Below are 17409 nucleotides of genomic sequence, written 5' to 3'. Positions count from 1 at the left end.
CGGCTGATTTTTTGATTTATTGTAGAGATGAGGTCTCACTGCCCAGGCGGGTCTCGAACCCGTGGCTCAGGCAATCCACTCACTCAGCCTCCCAAAGGCGTGGGATTACAGGCTGAGCCACCGAGCCCGGCTGGGAATCTTAACATATCACTTAAAACCTTTGTTAAAGTTTCTTTGTCAAGTATAGTAACATAAATGTGTGATATCAATGTTATAGATTAAGAATCAGCAAGCTCTTTCCATAGAGGACTGTATAGTAAATATTTTAGGCCTTGTAGGCCATAGAGTGTGTATTGCACTATTTAATTCTGCTGTGGTAGAATAAAAGTAGCCACAAACAATATGTAAATAAACAGACATGACTATGCTCCTGTAGTATATTCCACATTTGGCTTGTGGTTTGCCTATCCCTGTTACAGATTCAGAAATTATAAATATTGGCTATTTGTAAAACATTTTATTCTAAAAATTGTCAACCATACATAAATAGAGAGTAGTTCATTGACCTCCCACAAACTCAATGCCCACCATCACAAATTATCAGCATTGTGCCAAAATGTTATAAATTTAAGGAAAAGACTAGATAGATAACCTTTGAATTACATTTAGAAAATTGTTATTACTTACTGAGTTTTACTTTTACCATCGTTTTTCTTTCCAAATTTGCCTGTGTTTATGCTGAGGGACACTCAATAAATACTCAGGCCAGTTTAGAAATTCATTATTCAAGTTTTCATTGCTCTGAGTATATTAAGTAAAATGCCAACTAACTTGGCATAAAGAAAAGCTTAATGTGGATAAATGGCATTTCTATGATGATCCTTGCAGGAAGCTTAAAATCTTTATTAGAGTTATATACACACACACAGATATATACAAATATATACACATATCCTTGATGAACTTAAGAAAGCACCAAATATTTGCCTAATGCATGTTTGTAGAACCCAAATACAGCTGGTCAATTATGAAAATTTGATAGGCATAATTTATTCAAAAAAGATCTTCCTGATGCTAATTTTAGGAATGAAGGTAAAAATTCCTGCCCAGGAATGATTTTTTTTCCTATTCTTGATTTGTTATTTTTTGTTTAGTTCTTTAAAACAAAAATGATTTTCCTTCCTGTGACATGACTTTTATGAGTAATTTAGAAAATGGACTTTCAAAAATTGTAGTGTCACCAAGAGAAAAAGTAAGATTGATCTCCTTGAAAGAAATATTTCATGTGAACTTTTGTCATAAAGCAAATAATGAAGTATATACTACCCTGCATCAAGAATGTTAAATATATCATCCTTTTCTCTCAAGCACAGCAATTTATAGACCATTATTTCTTCATTACAGCCATACGTCTGCCTTTTTGCCTATACTACATTTTTAACATATCTATTCTTACTTAAAACTGTTACTCCATTGCGAACATTTAAATGAAAGATGTAAAGAATCTTAAAAAGATAATTCTTATTATAACTCCCTCAACATAATTATTATTCTGTTTTATACCCTGAACTATGGAAAGTCTGTGTCACAACTATTTCTCTTCCAGGTAGTAACATGACAAAGCTACTCCTTAATTATTGATCAACATATGGACTGTTGACCCCATGTAGAGATAAACTATTTAGTTTCTCCTACCCTCCCATTTTTTTTCCACCTGTCTTTTTAACAATATAAATGAAGAAACAGTTCTATACCCTGGTCACCCAGGTGGTGGTGAGAGCTGGTATTTCAGTCATTGAGAGGCTAAATTAGTCTACCTTTGAGTGTCAGGTCGGGCAGTGATGGGTGAGGCTGTCTCTTCAGGTTAAAGAAATCAGTTTTGATTGCCTTGTACAGCTTGGTGCTATTGGTATTATCTGAAGCATTTCTACCCTAGATCCTCAGGAAATAGAGCCAAATTTTTAATTCCCTGAATTCCCTCCTGCCCTACCCAGATTTTCTTGGGAATTGCTATGTCCTCTTCTGTCTGTCTATCACCTGTTTTTCAGACAGGTATTATTCCCAGGCCTGGAGACAGAAGTACTCACTTTCAGTTCTTTGGTCTCCTCTTCTTTACCCACCTCTGAGAGAGCTCTTATGTAACTTGTTTCTATTCAGTCTTGTATTGCTCTTTCCATAGAGCATTTCTATTTCCCATGAGGACAACCTAGTGGAGGGTTGTCCTAATGGTATTGGTGACAGGTGGGACCTTGTGAAGGGCTGTATTACTTGTGAAGGGCTGTGAGACTGCAGTATACTGGAGAAGAGACTTGATGGAGCTCACTGGGTTGTCTCATTCTGTGATAAATGAGTTTTACACTGTCAAAAATGGTTTCAATTAATGAAAATGCCTACCCTTGGTTGCTCACCTTAGCCTTTCCATTATCAGTGCTTTTCAGGTGAGCTTCTGGGTGATTCCAATTCTTTTAGAATATTTCTCTTACTTGCAGCAAAAATGATTTGACAACAATTTCATCTGCTGAGATGAAAATAAAAACTTAGAGTTTTTCCTAATGCAGATTTAAAAATATATAACATGTAATATAAATTTGTGAAAAATAGAAATTATTTTACTTATTCTTTGTATCTTTTCCATCTACAACCCAGAACTCGTCATTAAGCAAATAATTTTTGTCCCTAAAATTTTCTACAATACACAGATAGTTAGATATTTAGATATATAGCTTTCACTACTAATTCTCACTAACATCTTGTTTTTGTAAACCTCCAAGGCTCCCCCAGCAGAGATGTGGGGCCTTCTCTGGGTCTGAAGAAGTCAAGCTCGTTAGAGAGTCTGCAGACAGCGGTTGCTGAGGTGACTTTGAATGGGGATATTCCTTTCCATCGTCCAAGGCCGCGGATCATCCGAGGAAGGGGATGCAATGAGAGCTTTAGAGCTGCCATTGACAAGTCTTACGATAAACCTGCTGTAGATGATGATGATGAAGGCATGGAAACCTGTAAGTTTATCATGGCCAAAAGAAGAACAATTGAAAACCTCTCTGTATAGTAGGGGTTCTTAGAGTGTGCTCCAGAGAACCCTGGGGTTTCCCGAGACTCTTCAGGGCCTAAACTAGTTTCATAAAAAGAAGGTATCATTTGCCCTTTTAGTCTCATTCTTTCAAAAGTAAGTAGTGGGTTTTTCTCGAGGCCACGTGTCATGTGATACTGCCTGAGATAGAATGTAGACGTAGATATGAGACTCTTCAGTCAATATTAAAGTAAAAGTTTGCCATTGTTTTCATGGATTGCTTTTGGAAAATATAGTATTTTTTTTGTAAAAGTGTAATTTCTTTTTTTTTTTTTTCTCTTTTGAGTTGGAGTCTCACTCTGTTGCCCAGACTGGAGTGCAGTGGCCGCTCCCAGCCACCGCAGCCTCGACCCACTGGGCTCTGGCGATCCTTCCACCTCAGCCTTCCAAGTAGCTGGAACTACAGGCGCATGCTACCATGCCCGGCTAATTTTTTGATTTATTGTAGAGATGAGGTCTCACCTGCCCAGGCAGGTCTCGAACCCACGGGCTCAGGCAATCCACTCACCTCAGCCTCCCAAAGGTGCAAGATTACAGGCTGAGCCACTGAGCCCGGCTGTGTAATTTCTATTAGAACAAAATGGCCTTGTTCTTTTTATAAAATAATTAATATTTTAAAACTTCCTCAGTTTTAATTCAGTACATTTTGATAGATATACTCTACATTCAAAAAAGTTATTTGGGTGCTTAAGAATTTTCAGGAGGGTAAAGTTATCCTGAAACTAGAATGTTTGAAAACCATTGCTCTATAGTGACTAAAATAGGATGTCTCTAGTGAATATGTGAAAGAATCTGTGGTCTTAAAAACACATTTTTGTTTTACTTTTAGGAATTACTCTTGCTTTCCTTGAACTGAACTAGCGTGATATGTTTGTGTATGTGTGTGAATTTTGAAATTACAAAATATTTTAAGCCAAGATTATGAAAGTCAAAGGTTAATATGTGTGAGCAATGTATTTTCCATTGGTATATTGAGAAAAAAATAAAATTTATAAATATGTACAAATTATGCTTCGGGGGAGTTATAGTTAAACATTGCATAAAAATAATCATCCTATTTTAAAACTAATGGAAAAACTATATTATGTAATATATTTTCTTTGAAGAGAAAGGGCTTAGGAGTCATAATAGTAAAAATTATTGATCAGCTTATATGGCTCGTAACTGCTAACTTACATTTTAGTTTTTTTTAACCTAAAATGTGACTCTACCCATCTAATTGTTGTAAGAAAAGTTGGAGGCCCATAGCCCAAAGTTAGAGCCGAGACCAGAGATTATTTGTGTGGATTGTAAATTACTTGCAATCTAACATTTGGGAGGACCAATTCTGTCACATAGACCCAACAGAAGATTGTAGTGAGGAAAAAGAGTTGTAAATTTAAAAAGATCTCATTCTGCAAAGATTGAAAGCAAAATACATAACTTTTGTCTCTAACCTAGAAAGTCTCTGGGAGGATGAATAGTTCTGCCATAAAGCAATAAGCAAAGCAAAGCATAGGGAGAATATGGCTACACCTTCCCTAGCTCTGCCTAGTTCTCCATCTCAATCTGGACAGATTTTTCACTATGATCAGCCTGTGATTTCAAATATATGCAGCCTATTCTTGCCAGATGAAGAACACATTTTTGGTTTTTGCTGCCAAATCTGGTCTCCAAGATCCTGAGTCATGTGAGCTTTCGCCCCTGTTGAGTTTTCTTGCAATGTAATAATGGTCCATTACCTTTCTGATCAACATTACTTGACACTTATAGATCTTGCTTCCATCTGTCCTGGATGTGTATTTAATTTAAAAAGCCGTAATTCTTTGCTCTGTTGAGATATATATATATATATATATATATATTTATATATATAGATATGTATATGTGTATATATGTCGCGCGATATATATATATGTATATATATGTATATATACACACACATACATATATATGTACTTTTTTTAAGCATCTGCAATTTTTGATGCCTCTGAATTTATTGTTTTGGTTAAAATTTCATTTATGTTTCCTTATAAGGTAAAGTTTTCTCTTACAATATGTCACTCATTTCAAATGCAACAGTTATACCTACAAATATGAGGTATGTTTTTAATTCTGTAGAACAACCTCCAGAGTGTCCCTTCCATATAGACATCTGATTTTGTCACTATATAATGTCAGTTTTCTTTTTAAATGAGAAATAATGTTTTTAATGACCAATGGTATGTTAAAATTTATTCATTTAACTGTTCCGGGTGGGGAGGACAACAAGACAGTTATAATTTGTGAACCAAAGTTCTGGATAAGAGCTGGGAAATGCATTTGTGGCAGGTGCCCTAAAACTCGCTGCACAGCTGGGTGTGTTGGCTCACACCTGCAATTCCAGAACGTTGGGGAGGTCAAGGCAAGAGGATCACTTGAGCCCAGCAGTTTGATGCCAACCTAGGCAATAAAACAAAACCCTATCTCTACAAAAAGTAAAAGGTTAGCCATGTGTGGTCTCTCACGTCTGTAGTCCCAGCTACTCCACAGACTGAGGCGAGAGAATCACCTTAGTACAGAAGGTTGATTGCCTGGGTGACAGAGTGAGACCCTGTCTATAAAACCTACCACTACAAAATGCCAAATTCCTCAAAAGTCCTGTTTCTTTTATTCTTTTGCAGACCAGTCTGCTGAACTTTAATATGGCAAAAGAAAGACAACTATTGTACATTTCTACTTTTTTCAGTTTGAATTGTTTAAATTGTAGTTACAGGGTGGAATGGGCATGGAAGTAGAATTCGGGTGACTTGCATCCTTGTTCACGTTCTTCCAAGCAATTTAGGATTTGGGTCAGATCTAGTAAACTGCTTGAGCTTTAATTTTCTCATTTGTAAAACTGAAGCTTCGGACAGGGAATTCATTGATGTTCACAAATTGTACATTGTGACCTCTGGCCAGGAGAGGTTCCTCAGTGGATTTGGGGTGGAGGGAAGGCCACCAGCTTCACCCCTCACCCTCCTGGACAGTTGTTGTTTTCATTTTTATACTTTGAGACTCTATTTTAGTTTTAAAAAGGAGTGGTTTCCAGTTTATAGGAAAAAAGTTGAAAAGTTCTGGCTTAGATGGTTTCCAAGGCCCCTGCTAGTTTAAATATTTCATGATTCTACATGCACATTCTTTTACCTACCTACATCCTACCTGCGAACCCCCTCAACTTCTCTGAGTCCTGGAAGGAAGACACGACTGCATCTGTTTTTGTTCTGTGTCACCAGTCACAGGGCTTAGCAAATCATAGGATTCAATGAATGTGAATGGGGGGAGGGAGACAGACAGAGAGAGAGACCGAGACAGAGAGAGACACATAGACACAGAGAGAAAGAGCAAATGAGGCATGCCATAATCTGAGTGGTGGTGACTCAGCACTGCCTGTATCCCACAGTGAAGCTTGCATGATACTAGACCTTCAGTGCCTCAACAAACTCTTTGTTTGTTTTGTTTTGTTTTGTTTTAAAGTTTGTCAAATGCACCGCCACTGCTGGTGGTCATTAAATTATCACATATGTCTGAAAACTAAAAGATGTTTTATGCCTGTGGTCGTGACAAAGAAGGCCCTCTCAGCACCTCCTTCGGTTCCTACCCCATCCTTTTCCAGAGTCTGACTTGTGAACTTTCTTGATGGGGTCGGCACACTTGTCACTCTGGTTGCGCTCCTGCATCCTCACTTTTGTGGGCCTGTCCCTCAGTCCTGCATCCCCTGGCTGCCTATTCAGCATCTCTCACTGCCCGTGCTTGGAGGGGTTCGGGGGCCTCAGATCTTTTTCTTGTGGTCTGCCTCAGTGACAGCTGCCTGTTGAAAGGAAAATGCCGTGTTACTGATGAATGTGGACCTGAAAAGAGACGTATTCTCTGGACACTGTAAGGCTGCAGAGCACCTGGAAGCTTTGGGATAGAGAGGGTCGTGGTTGGAAAGCTGCAGATGGAGGTTTGCTGAAGAACAAGAGATCCCGGCACAGTGCACCAGTCAGTCTCTGGTTTTCCACCATCATGTGGCACTTTTCCTCTTTACAAGTAAGACACGTAGGTTGGGCATGGCTGAGTGCTCTTGTCAGCTGGGTCGGGCACCTCCCCAGTGACTGTCTTCATGGCACCAAACAGACTTGCCTCTCCTCAGCAGTGCTGCAGTCATGGCATGGACACAACAATGGGGGCCAAGAGACGGGGGTGGGATCCATGTGGTATCTGGTATCTGTCATCTTCAGTAACACTTACGTTCTTCCTGTGGAGATGGCAGAAGCCGCGTTTTTGTCTCTCATTTAATCCATCTGGCATCTCCATGTTGTGTGTGTCTGTCTGGATCAAGACGGGGCTTTGTATTCTGGGACCCATTATCTCTGAGGCCCTACCTGTGTTTGACAGGTCAGGGCATCTGCAATCTGCTCCCTCTTCTATGCAAATTACATACCCAGCCTGGCTCTCAGCATGCCATTTCTACATACCCCATGATAAATCAGTTTCCATTGCTACCAAGAAAACACATGCAATAACAGTGCTTTGCTTTCTTTTTTAAAAATACATAATCTCATTTTTCATAATTAAAAATTGCCAGAAACTGTAAGCTCTATTACCAGTTTTGTAACAGCTTTTTCTTGAGGTTGCAGAGGTGGGACACAACACAACCAAATATCTCCTGTTAATCATCCCTATTGATTTTAAGGTATATCAAGTTCTGAATGTTAACTTTGAAAAATTTTATGCCTTGCAAACATGGACACATTACTTTTGAGTAGCCTGTGTACTTTTTGTATAGCGCTTTTATTAGGAGATAAGAGAAAAGCATTGCTCTAAAATATTCATAATTTAGGTTTGCAATGTGAGATTTGAAGAAACTAAATTTACATTGTTAAATCAACTAATATGAAGGTGTCTAGGAGAGTTTTGTTGTTTTATTTGTTACAAAATAACATATTACATTTGATATCTCAGATTTCCTACTCTCAGCATTCTACCCACTTCTAGCTATATTTCATTACCACCTATTTGAGCAAACTAAGTCTAATTTTATCATAAGCAAAACCTATTTGATTATAGTAAACGTATTGTGAAAGAATTCAGGATTAGGTTTCGAAGTCAAAGTACTTTGTAAATGGTTTCCAATTTGGCTAATCCATTTTAATAGATAATTGGGTATTGATCTATAAAAATATTTATTCTGGCCGGACTTGGTGGCTCAACCTGTAATCCCGCGCCTTTGGGAGGCTGAGGTGAGTGGATTGCTTGAGCCCACAGATTCGAGACCTGCCTGGGCAGGTGAGACCTCATCTCTACAATAAATCAAAAAAAATTAGCCGGGCGTAGTGGTGCGCGCCTGTAGTTCCAGTTACTTGGGAGGCTGAGGTGGAAGGATCGCCGGAACTCAGCAGGTCAAGGCTGCGGTGGCCAGGAGCGGCCACTGCATTCCAGTCTGGGCGACAGAGTGAGACTCCAACTCAAACAAACAAACAAACAAACAAATATTTATTCTGAAATGCCTTATCATTTTATGCCAATTTGTATACTTAATTCTACAGTTTAAGATAAAGAGCTTTGATTATTTTTTAGGAAGTTTCTGAATGCAGTATGGGTTTATACATGTGAAGTAGCCAAAGCTATTTCTTAAATTTCTTTTTCTAAATAAAAAGTAACTTAAGCAAGAAGTGCAGTGAAAAGTCACATCTGAAGTGTTTGAGTTATAGAATCGTTGTTTCTAACAATTTTTTAAAAAGGGAAAACTGTTTTCATATTTGACCAAATCACACTTAGGAACTGAGTCTCAGTATGCGAACCTTCTGATTCTTAGTCCTGTGATTTTTCTAGAATATTAAACAAGCTTCAAAATGGGAAAGCCCAACATACTAAAACTACTTTGAACTATTTAAGTGTGTATCGATGAGTCATGGCACCTAAAATCTGATATTTAGGCTGTTAGTTCCTGAGGGCTCAGGAGGAGAGTCAACCCATTGACTGGGTAAACTCTCTCTTGCTAAGCAATTTTGTTAAGTCCATCTTAGTGTACAGAGTAGCATAGCACCCAAGGGGAGTACCCAGATTATGTGAAATGAGAAGGGCCAAGCAAGGGCAGAGGATCAGGTTTCCCAGCAGAAGTATTGCTTGAGATGAGTGCTATTGATTAAGTGAAGGCCTTCAACTCTGGTCATAGGGACATAGAATGGGGACCATCTCTGGGCTGCAGTAGTTCTAAGTTCTAAGCCAGTGTGTATAGGGCAAGGATACAGACTTAGAGAATGAGGTTTAAAATGTAGGCAGGGAGCAGATTCCAGGCAGCTTATTTTAATGTATTTGCATTTCATCCTAAGAACCTGAAAGCACATTTAATTGTTGGGGATCAAAGTGTTAGGGGCTACATGGGAGAGGCTGAGGTATTGGGGATGAGCTGGAAGGCAGCAACATTGGCAAGGAAATCATCTATACGATAGTCATGCGATTCTCCAGGTGAGCAATGATGCTTGGCACTGCCAGAGAAAGAGAAACAGCGTTTACACGCTTAGCATCTCACACTTGAAGATGGATGATGATGATGTGATTCTCTCATTAGCACTTCTAGGCTCAGAAGCCTGGAGTCATCATCTCTCTGTGTAGCTGCTCCATTATCAACCTTTCTTAGTTTTTCCTTATGAAATCTGATTTCATCTCTTCTTTCCAGTCTAGCCCGGACCCTCACAATGCAATACCTGAAGTGACTATAAGGGTTTCCTAACTGGCCCTCTTGTCTCTGGATGTGCACAGAAAACCCTGCAGTCCTGTTCTTATTCTCGTAGTCCCTGACTCATCTGCACTTATCTCCCTTCCTCTAATGTGCGTGTAGTTGACTGCCATCTTACTTTCCAAGAAAGTTTTTCTGAATGGTCTAGTTTGTATAAAACCCCAACTGATTATATAAGATACATTTTAGACTGTTTAGTATAAAGTGTTTTTTTAGCATAAGGACTTTTTGTGGATCTTCTATTATATGGGGGTGGGGGGGTGTGCCAAAACAAATGTAGACACATTTTAAGAGATGTTATCTAGGTATTGCTTTTCAAAGTTGAGTTAAATTACAGTAGTAATATGTAATATGATGTTTGCCCAACTGTGCTTCTGCTATTTTCTTTGTCCTGCCTGTTGCATGGTGATGCTAACATTCATTTGATTACTGCCATCTTTTGAGTGAACATTATACTTAAAGTGTGTATACATTTGTTTTGGCAACCCCCACTCCCCCACCTGGTAGGTTATTGAATTATTTCATGGTAGTTAAGAATGTTGGCCTTAGGGGACAGGCATTCTAGTTTCTCCAAAAAAAAAAAAAGCAAGATTCTTGCTAGCCATTCAGTATTTTATCACCTCTGTAGTTTTGTGTGTACATTTTATTTGATTGGTTTTGTTTTTCACTTATGAGTCTGAGCAGTGTCCTGAAATCTCTTTCTTTGACACCATAAATAATATTTTGTGTGTTGTTCAAACATATATTTGACGTTAAGCTCACTCTTTGATTAAAATAACATTTTTAGTGGTAATTTCAGCAGTGGGGCTATGAGTGCAATTATTTTAATTGTATAACTAATCTATTCAGTCAGATTTTTTTTTTTTGAAGCCCTCAGATTCATTATAAATTGTCCTCATGGACAGAAAACAGCATCCATTGCAAATCCTCATTTGAATGTTAAAATCAACTGAACACCAAAAACAAATTGGCAAAGGTTCAGAAAATTGAGGGTGTGACCAGTTTTGCAGCCTTGTCTTGGGAAGGGAGGGATAATGGAAATACCATTCTACCATTGTCTTTGGGAGCATTTTACTTGCTTCGTTTGGAGAGGTAGATTGAAAAGACATTTAGAACATCAAGTAAAAGCAAAGCATTGTTTTTGGAAGAGTGGCTCTATTGTTTTTGTCTCTCCGCCTACATGGTATACTGAGAGTTTTTTGGTAAAAAAATGTAATAAATCTATTTTTAGAGTGTCTGAGCAGTCATCTATTTGAACTTTCCTTCAAATGCTGAAACCCTTTGTCTAATCCCACTCATTAATGTCACCTGAGCCTGCCATGTCTTTTTCTCCACCCACACATTGTCGATTCTTCATCATATCAGTTATTGTTGCCACCTCACATATTAGTATAACAGCTCTGATGTCTTCATGTTTCATGCCAGCGTGGGGCGGGGGGAATACATGGGGGGTATTTTTTGGTGTTAAAAAAAACTAAGTTTTTCCACTGCCAAGAGCTCATCATTCTAATGTTAAAAGTCAGAGTCCAGAACAGCAGATCCTGTTATTCGACACCATCTGTATCACTAGCTGTTCATTTCCTACATCTTTCTTCCACTTCCAAAGTCAAAATATTCAACTAAAATAAGAAATAAAAATAACATTTATGTTCCCAGCACTCTCAATTCCTTTGCAGACATTTGCAGTGCCTGGGAGTCCAGCCCTCATTTGTTTGTATTACATTGCTTTTACCTCATAGTAATAAATAGAAACGTGTAGTAGTCAATAGATTGACTAATCTAGTGAAATTTTCCATTACTAATGCCTCATTTTAACTTCCCTTAACTTTTGTTTTAAGAAGATAGCTTGTGAAAACTGAGTTATCCTGTGTAGAATTTTTACATCTGATCCTTTGTCTTTCAAAGTAAATTGTAAGTTGCTCTTGAATCATTTCTAAAACTAGAGTAATTCTTTATAAGTAGGAAACAATAAAGGGCAGCTCTTCGTAATGTTGGCTGCTTATCATTTGGTCATTCGTACAACATTTATGTAATGATGTTTCTTTGGGCATTGCCCTCAGAGGGGAGCACTTATTGAGTTTTAAGTAAGTAATACGATGCTTTTATTTTAGTGTTGTGTATCTCTGTTTATATCTATTGAACAATTCATTCAAATCTAGTAGCAAATCTGAACAAATAATTTAAACATAGTAACATTGTCAAAGCTCCATAAAATGATATTAACTGCTGAATCTTATACTTCTGATAAATAGCACTGTAGCTATTGCACAGCTGTTCTAATGCTTGATTTATACAGTGTCCTTATTAGGATCTTTCAGATGCATCTAATGGAAAATCCAACTCAGACCAACTCACACCATAGGAATTACATATGTCTTATATAACTGGATTTGAGAGTTGGGTAGCTTCAGGGATATTGTTCCAAAGACCCAACATTTTTCTGTTCCTTCCACTCCACTGTCCACAATTCAACTATCCACAGGGTGATTCTCGTGCTCAGAGACCTTTTACTTTCTTGCTCATGTCCAGCATTAAGGAATGAACCATCTCTTGCTCATGTCCAACATTAGGGAATGAACCATCTCTTAAGTATGTCCATTCAGTCTGATATGGCCATTTTTCTAATAACCTTGGACTAACAAGTCAACAGAGGTGTGACATTCATAGGTTGGTGTAATCTTAATCATGAGTTCACCCCTTGGAGCTAGGTTGCATTCCTGAGCACAATTAGAGTTCCATTAGGAGGAAGAAAGGGTGAAATGAATGTTGGATAAGCAACCAACAGAGATCATTATGGTATCAACAGTCATATCGCTTCTCAGTGAGAAAAAATAAGACTCATGACCTTGTGGCTTAGAGTCAACTTTTGACAGTGAAATGTTTGTAATGACTAGATAGAAACATTTTATTTATGGCAGAAGCTGCAAAACTTTGAGCTTCAAGTAAAATCCAAAGTCATTTTCTCTATAATCATTAACACGTAAGTGCCCGGTCCTCTTTAGACTTCTTGATGACCCAGTCTTAACATGATACCTTTCAGAATTGAGTGTTAATTTGTAATATGGACTAGAATTTTAATTGAGCTACATTTGCATCTGTTGAAAACATGGTAATTAGGTATGCCTTAATTGCAGAATGACTGTGCTGCATTAAAGAGAAATAAGCATGCTATACCTTGTTTAAAAAAAGAAACTTGAAAGGATCTGTCTTAGAGTTAATCACATGGCAAAGGAACTGATGGTTCAGTGCACAGAACAGACTTAGCTGGCAAAAATGTTGTCAAAAATAAAATTTTTATTTGTTTAGAAGGAGATAATTATCTTTCTTTGTGCAAGCTATCTCCAAAAGGAAAGCAAATAATCTATAAAGACGTGCAAAACTAAAGAGAAAAAAATCATGAAAATTTATATAGCACTTAAAATAGTACATTATCTAAATGCAGCTTTATGATTAGTTCTTGCATTGTAATTTATTGTGTGAACACAATAGATCAAGCCATTGACTGCTGATATATTATTAGCATTTTTCTTACCTGAAAAATTGTTCATGTGAATATTTTGTGTTTTCTTAGTTTAAAGGAATAAAAATATTGTATGTACCTAATTATAAAACCAATGTTAAATGTACAGATCGGTTTTAAAACTTAAAATCAGACTGTTATATTAGTGACTTTGAAAATGTCTAGTTTTTTCCAAAAATTAACATGTATAACCAATTCTTTTGAGTTTTTGAAAAGCACAATAGTTCTTCATGGGGCAGGGAAGAGGGAAGTATTCTCATTTTTCTCTATCAAACAATTTCAGAGTTTGCAGCATATATAATGTGATACTCTAAAAGAACATCTTATGTTTGTACATATGAAGCTACATATTGCTAAATATTTTTAATTAGTTGGCATTCAAAGGCATTAGTGAAATCAGTACACCCCTAGAAGAATTTTTGTGATAATGTATTATCTAAATTAGAATGATCAGAGCAAGTATAAATAATTTCCAAACATGCAAGTATTGATTTTCAGCAGTCCACTTGCTTAGGGCAGGAAAGTGAGGTAGGAGTTCTGATTTTATAAAATAAGTTATTGAAATCTAAAGCTAATACATGATTTAATACTAACTGCATTTCACCAAATTTAGAAAATAAGTGGCATTCCATACACCAGAAGATTATTGTGAAATGAAAAGAATTGGCAGCAAATATGACTTCAGCATATAGTGAGTTGTGAAGGCAGTGCCTTTATTCTGTTACTGAGCCAAGAGCAGACATATGCCCCTTGAACTTCTGCCAAAACTATTAGGCAGAAAATGAACAGAATCGCTACTGATACTTCCATTCATGATTTATGATAATGGTTGCTGTGGAAGACTAAATCATTTACATTTATTGAGCTCTTTTTTTGTTTATAGTATCAAACATTGTCGAGCGTCATAAAATCTATTAGATGGTACATATACCGCTAACAACAATAGCATAAAAATATACCAGAAACCAATTAGAGCTAAACAGAGTCCAATGGGCATTCCTTGTATAACTGTGGTGGCTCCTACCTAGGCTGGTCAGCTTTATTAGAGGAGAGTAGGCATTTTTTCGGAAGATACAAGAATAGTTGTACCCAGAAATTGGATAAAAGTTTGGTTGGGATAGACTCATGTGTCAGTTTTTACCAGGTTTTATTACTGTCATTCATTTATCCAGCGATTTATGAGTAGCTGCGTTTGCTTGGCCATCCTCATTTTAGGAGCTTAGAGAGTGGGAGAGAGACGGATATGAGATAAATGAGAAATGCAATAATAAAAGTGTGCACAAAGAGCTACAAAAGTGTAGGTGGAAGGAGGCTTCCAAGCAGGAATTGTAGAAAATTCTCCACATCCATTTCTCCAGCTTGAGTATACCAACAGACCTAGCTTTGACAGCTCCCCCCAACTTTGAGAATTGTTTTATAATGATTTGGTCAATTATAACAAATTTGAGACCACACCCATTTCTCAGAGGGTTGATGTAGTGGTTTACAAGTAGATAAGACACAGCACTAGATACTAGGGCACTAGGCAAGATACTGCAACCCTGCTTAAGCTATATTTACATTTTTTTTTGAAGAGCTTTCATTTGAAAAGACTATGCATAATTAGCAAGCGTTTGGGCCAGTTGCCAACATATTCTTTCCCTGCTCTGTGTGCACCACAAAAAATTATAGCTGTAACTCAGCATTATTTGTAAGGCTATGGATTTTCACTAACTATGTCCATGTGAAAGTTGTAACTGCCTTCCTCTAACAAACCTGCATAATTACTGTTTTTTATTAGTTGATACACAAAGAAACAAATTTTCTAAAAGCCACCACCTCTTTGGAGGAAGAGGATGACTTGCAATTAGAAAATGCCTAGTACAGAAAGAGGCCATCCTTTCTAAAACCATTAATGTGGTTGCTAGCCAGTCATGGAGTTCCCTGTGCACATCTGATCTGACTTCTTGAGTGAGGTCATCAGTGTAAGCCAGGAGTCACAGCATGAAATGACCACACAGCATTGACAGTCAGTTTCTGAAATGCAATGCTGACTGCTGGAATTGTCTCCTGGGCAACTGTGCTTAGTGACTAGATGATAGATTACTCAAATATGTGCTGTATGAAGCGTGGAATTGAGCAATCACAGAGTTGATCAAAGAAGTACATAAAGGTCTTGTTGAAGTACAACGGTACCATGAGTAGGAAGGGCCCCAGACTGTGAGGGTGCTGGTCCCAAACCATTTTGTTCCCTGAGCAGGAAGCCGAAGTTGATCTAGATGACCTCCACAGTCCCTTTCGGGTGTAGCTGCAGTAATGTTTTTATTCTTTGCACCATGGCATAGCCTGCTGGGTGGGAAATATATATGCTCATTTTTTTAACTAAGTGTGTTAAGAAAAATAATTCTGGCTTTTATTTTTCATATCATGCTGAATAGCTAGCTTTTTAAACAAAAACCAAAACTGTACAACTTGGACATGGCTGGGTCATTATTTGATAGTCCCTGCTCAGATTCGTGTGGGTTTAGTAGCAGAAAATTTAGACATTGGGATTGTTTCAGCTGGTCTTATCACACCTTTGTTATTGTGTGTTGCTCAACCAAGTGCCCCTTGCTTATGGAGGAACAAGACTGAATTTTACTTGAAGTTATATTAACTTGATTTGGAGGTCAGTTCTTTGCAAAAGTTTGGAAAGAGGCCTAACTTCTATTTGGTTCTGTGTTGCAAGAAGCTCAAAAACATTAATCCCTATCTGGGCTCAGTGGCTCAGCCTGTAATCCCGCGCCTTGGGAGGCTGAAGTGAGTGAACTGCCTGAGCCCATGGGTGCGAGACTCGCCTGGGCAACTTGGTGCGACCTCATCTCTACAATAAATCAAAAAATTAGTCGGGCATGGTAGCGCGCACCTGTAGTTCCAGCTACTTGGAAGGGTGAGGCGGAAGGATCGCTGGAGCCCAGCAGGTCGAGGCTGCAGTGGAAGGGAGCGGCCTCTGCACTCCAGTCTGGGAGACAGAGTGAGACTCCAACTCAAAAAAAAAAAAAACAAATTGATCCCTACTTTGTTGATGCAGGAAAAAAGAAAAAAAAACAGGCCAGAGTGAGACTCCAACTCAAAAAAAAAAAATTGATCCCTACTTTGTTGATGCAGGAAAAAAGAAAAAAAAAGGCCTCAGAATTCAAGGAGTAACCTGAAACCCCTCTAATTCTTATTGTATCTGGAAGGCAGCTAGCTTTAGGCAACCAATCTCAGAAAAGATTCCTGAGAATGCCAGTTAACCTGTACATTTATGCTTCTTACTTAATGGAGAAATTCTTAAAGTTCTTTTGCTAGGTGGAAGCCTACTTTAGCTACTTGTCATTCTTTCAGATGCAAAACGTTTGGGGTATTAAAGTGCCCTTGGCCCAGGTGCTTACTAACTCGAGAATGGGGCATTGCTATCATGAAGTAGATCTTTTATCTGTAAAGTCCAGAGAAGTGAGGTTATCGATTTACTCCTTCTCGTGGCTCCAACCACCTCTGTTCAACTGCCATCGTGCAGATGGGCATACAAAATTTTTTCGGATTAGAACATAAAATAGTATTTACTTCTAATGTTGACCTTTTGCAAAGAAAAGTCACGGAGGCTGTGAAAAAAATCCGCTCTTCTGTGAGCAGAAATAATAAATGGATGCATTTGGGAGCCTGAGGAAAGAAGTCCTTGGGCTGACACTGGTGTGCTGACCAGTGAGTGATGTAGTTTAACAGAATTAATGAGGGATCAGAGTATATCTCCATTATCCTTACCAGGAAGAAAAGAAGCACTTGGAGAAGGGCTATTTGTTTTCTTTCTTTTCATTTTGCAAATAGAGTATGCAGGACCCTCGGAGGTCTGTACTGTATCCCAAGATCATGCCGAATCCCCTGCAGTCCTCAGTCTATTGCTGGGGGGTATTCCTGTGAGTAGTCAGTATGTAGACAGGAAGCTGCTTCTCTCTTCCTGCTACCTGGCATGCCATCTTCACAGAGGAATTCACATGTGTGTGACATATGTCACATATTCCACCTCTAATTCCACTCAAAGTTAAACAGCATTGCAGTCCATGTTCCTAGCAGGGCCATACTGCAGTATTAATGTGAGAAAGTGGTTGGGTAAGGTAGCTTACACCTGGGATCTCAGCACTTTTGAAAGACTGAGGCAGG

General features: G+C 38.2%; 1 protein-coding gene across 11 annotated transcripts in view; it reads left to right on the top strand.

Moving 5' to 3' along the window:
• PARD3 (par-3 family cell polarity regulator) overlaps positions 1 to 17409 on the top strand; it is a 675053-nt gene that overhangs the window by 455962 nt on the left and 201682 nt on the right. For all 11 annotated transcript variants that reach the window (XM_008065798.2, XM_008065800.2, XM_008065805.2 and 8 more), the window contains one exon: positions 2712 to 2939. In XM_008065798.2, the coding sequence (XP_008063989.1) occupies positions 2712 to 2939 (228 nt within the window). The remainder of the gene's footprint in view (positions 1 to 2711; positions 2940 to 17409) is intronic.

Source organism: Carlito syrichta, unplaced genomic scaffold (assembly GCF_000164805.1).
Source record: "Carlito syrichta isolate Samal-C Ts95f unplaced genomic scaffold, Tarsius_syrichta-2.0.1 Scaffold308805, whole genome shotgun sequence".
Lineage (NCBI taxonomy): Eukaryota > Metazoa > Chordata > Mammalia > Primates > Tarsiidae > Carlito > Carlito syrichta.
The sequence above is the reverse complement of the archived record's forward strand: the minus strand, read 5'-3'. Positions and strand labels throughout refer to the sequence as shown.